The sequence below is a fragment of the Protopterus annectens genome, chromosome 11.part0 (genome assembly GCF_019279795.1).
Source record: "Protopterus annectens isolate FY-2018-M chromosome 11.part0, PAN1.0, whole genome shotgun sequence".
NCBI classification, from domain to species: domain Eukaryota; kingdom Metazoa; phylum Chordata; order Ceratodontiformes; family Protopteridae; genus Protopterus; species Protopterus annectens.
Genome location: NC_056745.1, coordinates 466,885,584 through 466,899,272, shown reverse-complemented (window position 1 = coordinate 466,899,272; position 13,689 = coordinate 466,885,584). Strand labels below are relative to the sequence as shown.

Below are 13,689 nucleotides of genomic sequence, written 5' to 3'. Positions count from 1 at the left end.
CTTGCTGTTTGGTCAACATTACCATTTGTATTAATATTAATTTTGCTCAGTATAACTGGGTACCCTTCTAAGAACCTTAGAATAGCTGGCTTTGGAGTGTCTGGTGGTGGTGTAACTACCTTATAGTCTGAGCAGAATGGGGCATAGCTAGTAAATCTGTGCCAGCCTTCCTAGGTGTGTGTGTGTGTGTGTGTGTGTGTGTGTGTGTGTGTGTGTGTGTGTGTGTGTGTGTGTGTGTGTGTGTGTGTGTGTGAAAATCAAATCTCAAAAGAGTGTGTGCATGTCAGCTGCTTGGAGCAGGGGCACGAAATTAGAAGTTATGTCCTTACCATAACGTTCCATGTGGAGTGTTCATCTCGCCTTTGTTCTTACACCTGGGTTCGGAGCCGATCCTCGGCTCCGTGTCGGCCGCTTGCAAGCTCTGCATCGAGAAGAAGCTCGAGACCAACCTAACTCCCACAATCCCCCTCTGTCTTTACCTCAGATCTAGTTTGCAAGCAAACCAGAAGTCAGAGAGAGAGCATAATCATGCAAAAAACAAACAACATAACTGTATAAGCACTTATCCATACATATATACAAGATATACATATATATACAACCACTGCAAAGCAGAAGCCAAATAATCCAGACCAGGCACCAAACTGTACATTCTTCCTGAGGGTGGGAGGGTGGGAATGTAAGAACAAAGGCGAGATGAACACTCCACATGGAACGTTATGGTAAGGACATAACTTCTAAATGTGAGAGTGTTCGATCTCGCCGTTTGTTCTTACACCTGGGTAGCGTCCCTAGCTCCATGTTCCTGAGGAACTCACGGGAGAACGTTCTTGAGCACAGTGGAACCAAAGGTTGCCCTGTCCCTAGAAACCCTGTCTACCTTGTAATGAGAAATGAATGTATGTGGTTTAGACCAAGTGGCAGCTGCACAAATAGTCTCTAATGGTAGGCGAGCTGCATGAGCCAGGGATGTAGAAACTGATCTTGTAGAGTGCCCCTTGGGCTTGACAGGTAAAGTTTGTTCTGAAGAATCATAAACGAATATAATGCAATCAGTTAGCCATTTGGAAAGGGTTCATTTAGTAACTGCTACACCTTTCCTGCTATCAGCGAAAGCTACAAAAAGTTGATCAGATTTCCTGTGATCTTTTGTTCTATCCAAGTAAAATCTAAGTTGTCTATGAACATCCAACTTGTGTAACATATACTCCAACTTATTGGAGTGATTTTTGAAAAAGGTGGGCAGTTCAATGGATTGATTAATGTTATTAATAGAGCAGACTTTGGGGAGAAAGGATGGATTAGTGCGAAGAGATACTCTGTCAGAATGAAAGATCAGATAAGGGTGTTTAATTGAAAGAGCCTGAAGCTCAGACACTCGCCTAGCGGATGTAATGGCTACCAAAAAGAGGGTCTTCCACGACAAATACTTCAATGAACAAGAGGAGGCTGGCTCAAATGGAGGTAACATCAACTTAGATAATAAGAGATTTAGATTCCAAGGAGATGTAGGAGTTCTAACTGGTGGTCTGATATGGAAAGATCCTTTTAAAAAGGCCTTACAAAGTCTGTGAGCCATAACAGGTGCCCCACATTCTTCCACATGAAAGTTGGAAATGGCAGCCAATTGCACCCTTAAAGTGGCTGGAGAAGATCCTTGGTGGAACAGTTCTGTTAAAAACTCCAAGATCTTGTTTAAAGGAGCTATAACAGGGTCCAAATGCTGTTTATTTGCCCAGAACACAAAACGCTTCCATTTACTAGTATAGGTCTTTGTAGTGGAAGCTTTATGAGAAGCTACTAGTATATTCTGAACTGCAGGTGAGAGAAGATCAGACCTGGCTAAGTAGGGAAGCGGAGCAGCCAAGCTGCTAGGTGGAGAGACAAGAGCGAGGGGTGGGGAGCCCCTGACGAGTGGGTCAGTAGATCTGGTTCCAGGTCCAGCATCCAGGGTCCCTGAATGCGATGTGCCAGAAGAAAGGGGAACCAAATTTGGCGAGGCCAGAATGGGGCAATGAGGATAATCATCCTTTCCAGGTTGTTGGCTTTCTGCAGAAACTTTGCAATCAGGGGAAAGGGAGGAAAAGCATACAGGAGACCCGGGGGCCAATCGTGAACCAGCGCGTCCCTGGGGACTTCCCCTGGAGGGGGTAATAGGGCAAAGTAGCTCCTGCATTTGGCATTCATTGGAGAAGCAAAAAGATCGCAGGAAGGCTGGCCACACTTGCGAAAAATTCTCTTCGCAACTGACTGTTTGAGGGACCACTCGTGAGGCAACAGGATTGCTCTGCTCAGCCTGTCGGCTATGACGTTGGATGACCCCGGGATATGCGTTGCGATCAGAAAGCGACCCATGGACTCCGCCCATTGCCAGATTCTCATGGCCTCTCTGCATAGCTGATAAGACTTGGTTCCCCCTTGCTTGTTTATGTACCAGACTACGGACATGTTGTCCGTCTGAACTGCAATAGTCCCTAGAGGAAGAAGGGGAGCAAAGTGTTGCAACGCTAGAAACACTGCCCTCAACTCTAGAACATTGATGTGCAGATTGTACTCTAACTCGGTCCATTCGCCTTACACTGTCTGTCCCTGAAAGATGCCCCCCCACCCTATCAGGGAAGCGTCCGTGGTCACCGTAGCTGTCAGCGTGGGTAGCACAAATGGTCTTCCGCTGGAAAGGTTGCAAGTCTGAAGCCACCAGGCTAGGTGTGATTTGCATGTGTTCGTGATCAGAATTTCGTGTGTCAGAGGTAGTTGTTGGAACGACCATTGTGCAAACAGTAGCCATTGCAGAACTCTCATGTGCAGTCTTCCCAATGGTATCGCAATGAGGGAAGCTGCCATGAGACCCAAAACCTTCAGAACAAGTTTTGCTGGGGATTTTCTGGATGACAGAAGAAGAGATATGTGGCTTTGTAGTGAGGCTATCCTTTCTGGAGGAAGCCTTAGAATTAAATGATGCGTATCCAATTCTGCTCCTATGAATAAGATATGCTGTGATGGCTGTAGTGAAGATTTTTCAAAATTTACGGAAATTCCGAGGTGAACACAAAGCTGTAGTGTGTAATCCCTGGCCTGAATCAGTTGACGCTGGGTGGTGGCAGATAGGAGCCAGTCGTCCAGATACGGAAACACCTGGAATCCCAGGCGTCTCAGGTGAGACGCCACCACTGCCATGCATTTGGTGAAAACCCTGGGGGCTGAGGTCAGACCAAAGGGCAGGGCTCGAAACTGAAAGTGGCTGGCTCCCAGCCGGAAGCGCAAGTGATCCCTGGACGCCCTGGCCATTTTGATGTGGTAGTATCGTCCTTCAGATCTATTGAGCACATCCAGTCGTCCTTCTGTAAAAATGGAAGGATCGATTGAAGCGTGACCATTCGGAACTTTTCTTTCTTGATGAAGGTATTGAGGTTGCTTAGGTCCAGAATAGGCCTCCAGTCCCCTGTCTTCTTTGGAACTAAAAAGAACCTTGAGTAAGTTCCGAATCCTCTTTGGTCCGCTGGGACTGGTTGGATGACTCTTTTTTTCTAGCAGCTTTGAAATTTCTATAGCTGCAGATGGGGCGGCACATCTGGGAGTCTTCTCATTGGAATGGGGGGCAGTAGGAAGGGTATTCTGTAGCCTCTGGTAACAACGCTTTTTACCCAGTTGTCTGATGTAAGATTTTGCCAGGCCTGAGGGTATAAAGCTAAGCGACCCCCGACTGCCTCCAGAGCAGGACAGTCGGGCCTCCTCTCAGGAGTGCTGGAAAGGTTTTCCAGGGGTTGTATCCCTGTCACCTTGGTTTTGCGGACCCCCTCTGCCGCCAGGGCGGCGTCTTCCACCTCTGCCCCCTCCTCTGCCTCTAGAGGGGGCATCACCCTGTGTGCCTGGGAAAGATCCTTGGGGTTTTCGAAACCACATTTTTCCACCGCGTTGCCCTTTGGGGTACGGTCTGGATGGGGTGGAAAAACGGACTCCGACAGCAGACAGAGTCTTTCCCTCCTGTTCACACCGGGTAAGGGTCTCCTTTACTTTGGGGCCAAAAAGAGTGGCACCGTCAAATGGGGCGTTAGTAAAGGAAGACTTGAAGGCTTCCGCAAATGAACATAAGCGCATCCAGGATTGTCTACAAAGAGCAATCGCTGAAGCTGCTGCCCTACTCGATCCTTCGGCTGCGTATGATATCAGCCTCATGGACGAGTTTACAATGGATGTAAGGGTATTGAGATGTGCTGTAACTTTCTCTGAAACAGCAGCATCTGTAGTATCCTGGAGGGTATCTCCCAACTCTTTGATTAGATCCCTCTGTAGTCGTGTAAAGTGGGTCAAATAGTTCAGGGATCGCATAGAAAAGCTGCTGAACTAAAAATGCACTTCCCGTACCTGTCCATAGTCCTAGAATCTTTGTTAGGCGGATGGACAGATGAGGAAGATTCCGACATCTCCTTTTTCGTGGCCGCTGCCACCACCATAGCGTCCACTGGAACTCCCTTTGTGAGATAAGCCTTGTTTTGGGGTGCAGTAATATACTTATTAGGCTTTCTAGGGACTGGTTCCACCGTGTCAGGTGTCTCCCACGCCCTTCGAGCAATCAGCTCCATTAACTCATCGAAGGGCGGAGTGACCCAGGAGGAGGAAGGGCGAGCACCAAATGCCTTCAGCAAGACTGACTCATCCTCAGAAGGGGGGAGGGATTGCCAATCACCTCTCTGCTTTAGGATCTCCAAGATGTCAGAAAAAGAGACATCCTCTGAAGGTGACTTAGGGGACCCTTCTGACTCATCCAAGTCAGTGTCCGATGTCAATGATTCTTGTGGAGAATCTAAGTGTCTCCTCTTACACAATCTTTTCCTAGGGACTTCTTTGGGGGGAGCATCCGAAGAAGCCTCCGAGGAAGAGGGGGCACCCTCCAGGGGTGGCTGAGACACAGGTGCTCGACGCTTAGATGTAGCCGTGGGTGCAGAGGAGGATAACGGTCCTTTATGGGGAGGAGAGGATGCCTCTGCTGATGTGGTTGTCTGGGTAGACAACACCTTCCTCATGAGGTCGAAGGCCCCCGGGTCCCGAGTCGAGGTATCTCCCGGTTCCGAAGAAATGGGAAGAATCCCCGAAACAGGCACCGAAGGCATCGACCCCGAGGACGGAACCGAGTCGATCCGAGCCAAGGCCCCGAGAGGGAGCGTCAGAACCGAAACATCGGTCCGACTCTCGGTCCTGGAACCAAGGATGGATCTTCGGCTCCGAGACTCCGGTACTGGATCCGACGGAGTCGAGGTGAACGGAGCCGACCGAGAGAAGGACGGTTCTGGCACCGAGGGCTCCACAATCAGCAGATCAGCCTCTTCCGGTTCCGAAGACTGGACAGGTCTCGGAAGAGGAACAGATGGAGATAAGGGAAGGCCTTCAAGTCTCGACACCAATTGGGAGGAGACCGAGATGAGTTTGGATAAGGCCGTATTCTCCATTAACTTCTGCACCACGTGGTCTACATCGGTGTCGGAGAGGGGTCTGGAAGAGCACGTCGAAGGAATCGAAGATGGAGCCGACCTCAACAGTGTCGGGGGATGGAGCTCCGTCATCGGTTCCAAGACTCGAGGCTCGGAAACTGACAACAGTTGAACACTCGGTCCCGAAGTCTGTGGAACCGGTGATCGAACTTTAACTGAAGAGCTCGGAGCCGATGACTTGGGCTCCGATGTCTTTGATTCCTTCGAGGATTTGGATGCCTGGTCTGAAGCATCCAGAGCCTCTTGAAAAGTAGGCTTTAAGAGACCCCTATCCATGAGTTTCCTGCGCCTATCTGTCATGACCCTTCCACTGAAAGAATGACAAATTGAACAGTCTTCTTGCAGATGGAGAGGGCCAAGACAGTAGACGCAGGAACTATGGTTATCAGTAACTGACATCTTTTGCCCACATTGGCAACGTTTGAACCCAGATTTAGCTTTCTCAGACATCTTAAGTAAGCTAACAAAGAGGAGTAAAAGTCAAGTCCAGTAGGTATGTCCAATCCGGTAATTTTGTCAAATCCAGAAAAGAATGTCTATCCGGTAGTCAATCCAGTAAGGGTGGGGATAGGCCCCGAGGGAAACTCTAATAAAGTTTAAAATAAGTTTAAACAGAACCAAGAATTCCTCAAAACAGTATCACACACACACACAGTCACTAAATAACTTTTTAGAAAAAAATTATTCTTAAGAAATATAAGAAAAGATATTTAAATCTTAGCTTTAGGTGCTCGAGCTCGATCAAGTGATGCGAACGCTGCAGCGGCAAACTAGATCTGAGGTAAAGACAGAGGGGGATTGTGGGAGTTAGGTTGGTCTCGAGCTTCTTCTCGATGCAGAGCTTGCAAGCGGCCGACACGGAGCCGAGGATCGGCTCCGAACCCAGGTGTAACAACAAACGGCGAGATCGAACACTCTCACATCATTAGTTTCACAGAGTGGTAGAGAACTTGGATTAGACACCCATCTGAGGTCTCAACTCTATAGATGTGCCAGTGAGGAGTCTTAGTGGGGACCTGGAGGGAGCAGATGAAGAAATCCAGACCCCAGACTGAGTGTGCTGCTGTGTGCTCTTAAGGGAAATTGTGCTTGGTACAGCGAGCTGCATCTGGAAATACTAGGTCAATCCATTTTTGTTCCAAGTGAATGTCCCTGTCCAGTGTCAGTGGTGAGGATTTAGGCTCCTTGATTACTGGCCCAGAGTGGGGACATCACACAGATCAATATCTTTTGGAGAACAGGTTTGATGTATTTAAATTGATCTAGAAGGAACCTTACTTGCAGTTCTAAATGCTGGCCCAGACGTGGGGAAACTGGAGCTTGGTTGCATATGTATTGGGGCTGTTCAGTTATTAAATCATGGTGTCTGGATGCTCAAAAAAATAATTTCACAATGTTTGGGTAGGCAGGTTTTGATTACTGTACATATTACCCTTTTGTTATGAAGTTATCCCGGAATCCCACTGACAAGATACATATAATACAAATGTGCTATACAACAACAAGGAAGTTAATTCTCTCTTTCTGGAACAAGGCAGTAGGTTCTTTTCCTACAAATGAGTGGTGGCATCTCTTTTTTGTATATATCCAACCAAATTCCAGTTTCCCTGAATCCAGGCCAGCACTTAACAGTACAAGTACAGTTTATTTTAGTCTGGATGCATTCTGACTTTTAACACCATGGATCTGCCTACATTCCAGAAAAGATTTTTACAGTGAGCTCATGGCAGGTACTGTAAAGCTCACTGAGAATGCCTGACATTAAATATGAAGTTGAAGAAACAGCTGTGGGAATAAGAATGGTGAAAATTAAAGTGACAATATGGAAAGGGGAAAGTATATAGAGCAGCAGTGAAATAAGTGCAGCATGGGGAAATTGTTACCCTGGTAATTTCATGTGACTGTATGGGGATGCTAAATGAGGAGGTCATGTACAAGTATGAAAAAAACAGGGAGCATGGGACAAGACATGGCAGTCTGGCATTGGATACATTGCTAATGTACTATTTTGGACAAGGGTGACTGCCTCGTGATTTCAATGATATGAAATCACCCACTCCACAAGGGGGGATCCAACTTGGATCCCAGGAACTACCGCCCCATCAGTCTGACGAGCCTGATTTGCAAGGCCATGGAATGTATTATCATGGAACTTATAAACAAAGACATTGGGACCACACCCAGTTTGGGTTTGTGAAGGGCCGATCTTGTCTCCTGAATCTGATTGACTTCTTAGAATCAGTCTCCAGAGCCGTCGACGCGTGTAAGGCAGTCCACACAGCCTATCTGGACCTCGCCAAGGCCTTTGACACCATCCCCCACTCTGGAATCATAGATAAACTTACTAAGCTGGGCATTAATCCCTACATCACTCGATGTGTTGCCAACTGGCTTACTGACAAAACCCACACTGTAAAAGTAGCTGACTCCAAATCCAGCTCCAAACAGGTGACAAGTGGAGTACCTCAGGGTTCAGTCCTGGGACCTCTCTTGTTTGGCATCTACTTCTCTGAAGTACAGGCCAACACTAAGGGACTCTGGCTAACAAAGTTTGCAGATGACTGCAAACTGGGAGCCATTATTGAATCCCCAAATGATGTGGATACTCTACAAAAGGGCCTTACAGAAACAGATGCTTGGTGCCAGAGCCATGGGCTCAAGCTCAATGCCAAAAAATGTACAGTTATCCCCTTTGGGAAAAAACATGTACCCATGAATTACCACATAGGTGGCAGTACACAAAACACAGAAAGTGTGATAAGAGACTTAGGGACATAGGTGGACAGTGGTCTCACCTTCAATAACCACATTGACACAACAGTAAGGAAATCCTTCTATGTGGCACACCTCATCACTAAGGGCTTTTCATCCAGAAAAAAGGAGGTCATTGTCCCACTGTACTCATCCCTCATTAGACCCATTATAGAATACAATGCCCCATTTGGTATGTACCTATCAAGACATCTGCAACAACTGGAAATGCCACAGAAATACCTTACTAAAAGAATCACAGGCCTAAAGCAGATGCCCTATGCTGACTGCCTTAAAAAACTCCAGCTATACTCTGCCACATATCGTCTATTCCAAGGCGATCTCTGCTTAACATACAAGGCCATGTCAAACCCAGAGCTGTTGGACAAGCTACACTTAAAGAAATCCCAATCCCTCAGAGCCACACGCTCCAGGGATCTAAGCCTTGTCATCACAATAAACAAAACATGCTGGAGGGATAGGTTCCTGACCCAGAGATTCCCCAGACTCTGGAATAGACTGCCCATACATGTCAAGCAGAGCGCCTCTTTGGCCTTCTTCAAAAGGAACCTTGATGATTGGATGGGAGAAAGGAAATTCACCCCGGGGATCACATCAGTCACCCTGCTAGACAGGGGTCCAGGAATGTAAATAGTGTGGGAAGAAATAGCCAGGGAATTTTTATGGCTAGGCTTGTATAGGCCCTAGGGCCGATAGTCTAGTACCAACCTATGAACCTATCATTAGATGTAGCATGTGACCATGTAACATACAAAAACAGAAGCATGCAAACAAAATGGGGGACTGAGATCCACAGTGTTGTTATCTCTGGGAATTGTGTGAAGATAAGGATTTAACTATTGTGGTTCTTTTGAAAATGGCATACACTTCAAATGACAATGTGGCCAATGAAGTAAATTAAGTCTCTTGTGCATCAGTGATAGGGAGAGGAAGAGAGTGTGTGTGTGTGTGTGTGTGTGTGTGTGTGTGTGTGTGTGTGTGTGTGTGTGTGTGTGTGTGTGTGTGTGTGCGTGTGTGCGTGTGTGTGTGTGTGTTGGTTACAAACAATGTACATCTGAGTGAGGCAAAATAATTGCAAATGTAAAATAAGTACAAAACCCACAAACACTAATGACAAAAATCACTTTCATGCAACTGGTAACAACGTTTTAAATATTGATTATGATCCTGCCTTAACTTAAGTAAGTGTGTATGCATCTGTATCTTCTGTATACACAGTTCATTGCAGAATTCATCTCAGACATATCTATTACTGCAGAGTAAGCCACACCGTGCTAAGATCCCTGGTATTTGTAATTTCGCACAACCAGGTATTCTCTACCTAGCCCTCCTTCTCAGCACCATCGACTCACCTTATACTCAGCACATACCTCTCAACTGTACAGATTTTTACAGAATGTCCAGATTTTTGCTTCATATTTTTGGTCTGGTTCTCATAAAATTGTGTTTTTCTGGAAAATCACTGGCAAATCATTGAGGACTCAAGTAAGAAAATAATGGCACACATTTTGGTTTCAGACTTCCTATCCTTCAGAAAATTCATGCTAATGTATAAGCTGTTATTCTATCAACTTTCTAAGTTTGTAAGAGCAATATTTAAAAAGTGTCCTTATTTTTAGGCCTTTAACCCCCCATTATTTGTGCCTTTGTCTAAACTTCTTGCTCTAATAGGTTGAGAGGTATGACTCAGCACCATAAAAATATAACCACGATAGTTCCTAGAAATTGACAACTAACATGAAGCAGTCATGGGGAACTGAGACTCCACAGTATTATCATCAGGGATAGCTGGTAAGGATAAGTATTATATAACTAAAACAAAGTGAATACTGCGCAATTTCTAATGATTTCCACTATATTGTATCATGACTTCCTATCATCGTAATATATACTTTTTTAAAGTACAGTCACAAATGAGCTCCAATGAAGAGCAGAAGAATAAAGACTATTTACATCAACATCTCTACTAAGCCAGTCAAATGACTTGCATGCAATTATAAAGTAATATTATTAAAATGATGCATACAACAGACTAAAAATACTTTCTGTTGCTGCAATAACTTGTATGTTCATTAATTCAAGTCTTCATACTGTACTATCTATGGACTGCACTCTCCTACCCTGGCACCTCCAATATTTCACCTCAATGTGATCACTTAACTAGCACTTTACCATACCTGTAATAACTGCTGTCAATGGATTCTAACACATTCTCTTATGTAGATCACATTCCTCCTAAAACATTTTATAATACAGTGATGTGAAAGGCATCTGCACATAACTGTTTTACCAACCTTCCCCTATCTTTGTCATCAATATTCATTTTAAACCAAAACATAATAAAGTATGAGCTGTGTGCCATACATACGCCATGGTAAAATTATAGCACAATGTACATTCTAAAACAATAAATCACTATTGTGTAACCAGTTATCCTGACCATAAAAATAAATACTTATATTCATGCTTATAGTTGGTGACTGTAAATGCTCCTTTTCACAGGAAACAGACAACAGCACGCAGCTACAGAAATATACAGAAATATGTCTAGTGCAAGGTTTTTAACAACCTGCTGGTATTTTTCTGGACTTGTGGGTACAGGTAACACACTGAATCTGGACTTTTTCTTTTTCAACATCCCTGAGCATCACAAAATGTGCATCAAGACTGAAAAAAAAATACAATCAAAACAAGCCCTGTTATAATTAGTTCAGAAGCATGCCCTTCTTTGCTGTCAGATCATGAAATGAGCAATTTGGTGACTTCCATTAAGTGTTAGAAGGCACCCAGTCAAATAATGTGAATTGCAGCTCCAGGTGAGGGCATGGAAGTATTAATATCTGCAAAAAAAACAAACAAAAAACTGCACTAGCTAATTTCAGCAGAGATTTTTGCATGCATTTTGACAGCAGATTCACAATATTGTTTAATGTCCTTACCATATACCGCATATTGCTTGCTGGTGGATTTACTCTTGAACGGTAATAATTGTGAGTTTGAACGCATTCATTTATGAAGCTCTGATTGTCTATATCTGGTAGTACTGTTTCTGACGACACGAGATAGCCAGAGATGAGGCCCAGCGACAGAATTGCAGTCACATTGAGAATTTTGGTTGTCATCTTCAAACAAGGAGGAGGACGAGAGCTGCCTTTAGAAGCACCAAGAGAAAACTTTCAGTTCTGTGCAGTCAGCATCAACTGTTATTAAATTACATTTCTAAACACATCAAATTAGTAACCACACAATCTTCTGCAGCATTCACTTATCATTGGCTGCACATTTGAAGTACTGATGTAACAGGAAGGAAACTGTTCTTTCTCCTATTTTGGATGCCAGGCTTAAAATCTTGCAATTCAGTTCTGTGTTGCCATTAGTAAGTCATGACAAAATTAATCACCATTCATCAGTTAAAACTGCAAGTAACTCTTTATTTCTGCGTCATCTCCACCACTACATTTAACAAGAGGGCCAAGAAAACAGATTTCACCGGGATAAACCCGTCTTTGTACCATTTCCTGCTGTCAAAGAACATGTTTATTCTCAATCACTGACATGTTTAGAAATTGGTACTTTCAGGAAGAGATAAAGGTGCATTGATTATTTCATTAATGCAAGTGCAGACTGCCCAAACCCAGAAATCCATATTGTTAAACTAAAGATATATGTCACGTTCTGATACGTCTTTTAACAATTCACTAAGGCCAAGATATTCATCTGAGACTAAACAGCACGTAATGCAATTTGAATTGGACTCTTTACTAGTAAGTAGTTCAGTCTATTTTCATGTATGTATTTTTTTACACACATGTAGCAACGTTTAACAAAAGCATGTTCATTTACTTTGTAAACAAAGTAGAAGTAAAACAGATTAAGACATTTGGTCAGATTCAAAAACTTATTACATGATGTTCAAGGTAGTTGTATGAAAATGTAATCACTCTCTAAATTTATTTAATTTGTATTGTATGTCTAATTATTATCTGCAATCCACTGTGTGTTTATGAGTTATACAGTGTAATATTCACTTTTGTTTGTAACCAAGAGCTGAGCCTGTATACACTCCAAAGAGATCAGTGTTCTACCCTAGTTAACAAAAATTAAGTAATTAAATAAATAAACTTCACATGGACTGTACTGGGTTTAAGCAGCTCAAAGTTATGAAAATACAGATTATTTAGATGGATGATATATATTTAAAACCTACATGTGATTCAAAGGCAAGTCAACTGGATTGCAGCATATATAGGAATTGTTTGTTTGTGTCTTTCGGCTTAAATACAATATATGAGAAATAGAGTAGAGATGCAGGTCTAGTAAATAAGCTGTACATGGCATCAGTGGAAGAGCTTAACTTGCAACAGGCTTAGTTATATGAACATTTGATGATACAGTGTAGCATGTGCAACTCACAGATCAGGAAGCTCAGAATAAGTAAAGACAGGACTGCATCTTGGCAGAACTCAGAAATATCTGCCAGAAGACTAAGGTAGTACAAAGAGGATAGGAACACACCATTCCCATGGACTGTAATGTAAGCACAACAGTATACATCATGCCAACCAGCACCTTCCAAGTTCTCAAAGGAGAAACACTGGACATATCCCAGGCCTCAGTCTTCTTTATCTCCGAAAAGTTTCTCCCTACTGCATCCAGAGCCATAATTACAGCAAGGAAACGGGGGCCCCTAGCCTGTGAGCAAAAGCACTTTTTGCTTTTTTTCTTCCTTTTGCTCCTATACTTTGAGTTGAGGGGTACTAGTTCAGAGGAACTGCACATGGTGCCAGATGACCTAGCTATGGCTCTAACTGCATCCACATATGCAGCAGAATTTATATGGTTCTCGAACACACCAAAAGCAAGTATTCCATCACATGGGAAATATGTCAACAGTTTTGAGGTAATGCATATGTAGCCATAAAGGTTCCTGTGGGTCAGAACTTAGTGGATGATGTAAACAGAAAATGACATTACTCCATCATGTGGCAGATAGTTAAATGCACTGAGTGTCTCATTAGTAAAGTACACACTGCATAAGTTAACAGTACAAAACATGTGCATGCAAAAAACACAGAAAATATAACAATGTTATATAATAAAGGGCTGTATGTAAAATAAAATGACAAACTGCAAATTAAGGAAGATTTAAGATGGAAATGTGTTAGAAATGTTGGCAACAAAAGTTCAGATCCAGTTTTATAACCTTGCTAATGGTATGCCATGTATGTCTATAAGAAGAAGAACAACAATAATAGTAAAGTATGCATGCAAATCAAATCAAGGGACGCCTCAAAAAAATAACAATGGATCACTGCAAGACTATAACAAAACGTCCTGTGGTGCAAAACAAACAGTGTGTACAGTCCACGACTGGGATCCACACAGCATATGTGCACAAGTAATGCAAAGTTGTGAAGGTAAAACTTAA

General features: G+C 43.6%; 1 protein-coding gene across 2 annotated transcripts in view; it reads right to left on the bottom strand.

Annotated features, from left to right (window-relative positions):
* Positions 1–11,526, bottom strand: part of GLIPR1 (GLI pathogenesis related 1) — a 1,221,813-nt gene extending 1,210,287 nt beyond the window's left edge. For both annotated transcript variants that reach the window (XM_044087974.1, XM_044087975.1), the window contains exon 1: positions 11,201–11,526. In XM_044087974.1, the coding sequence (XP_043943909.1) occupies positions 11,201–11,383 (183 nt within the window). In that variant the 5' untranslated portion in view covers positions 11,384–11,526. The remainder of the gene's footprint in view (positions 1–11,200) is intronic.
* Between the last annotated feature and the right edge of the window lie 2,163 nt (positions 11,527–13,689).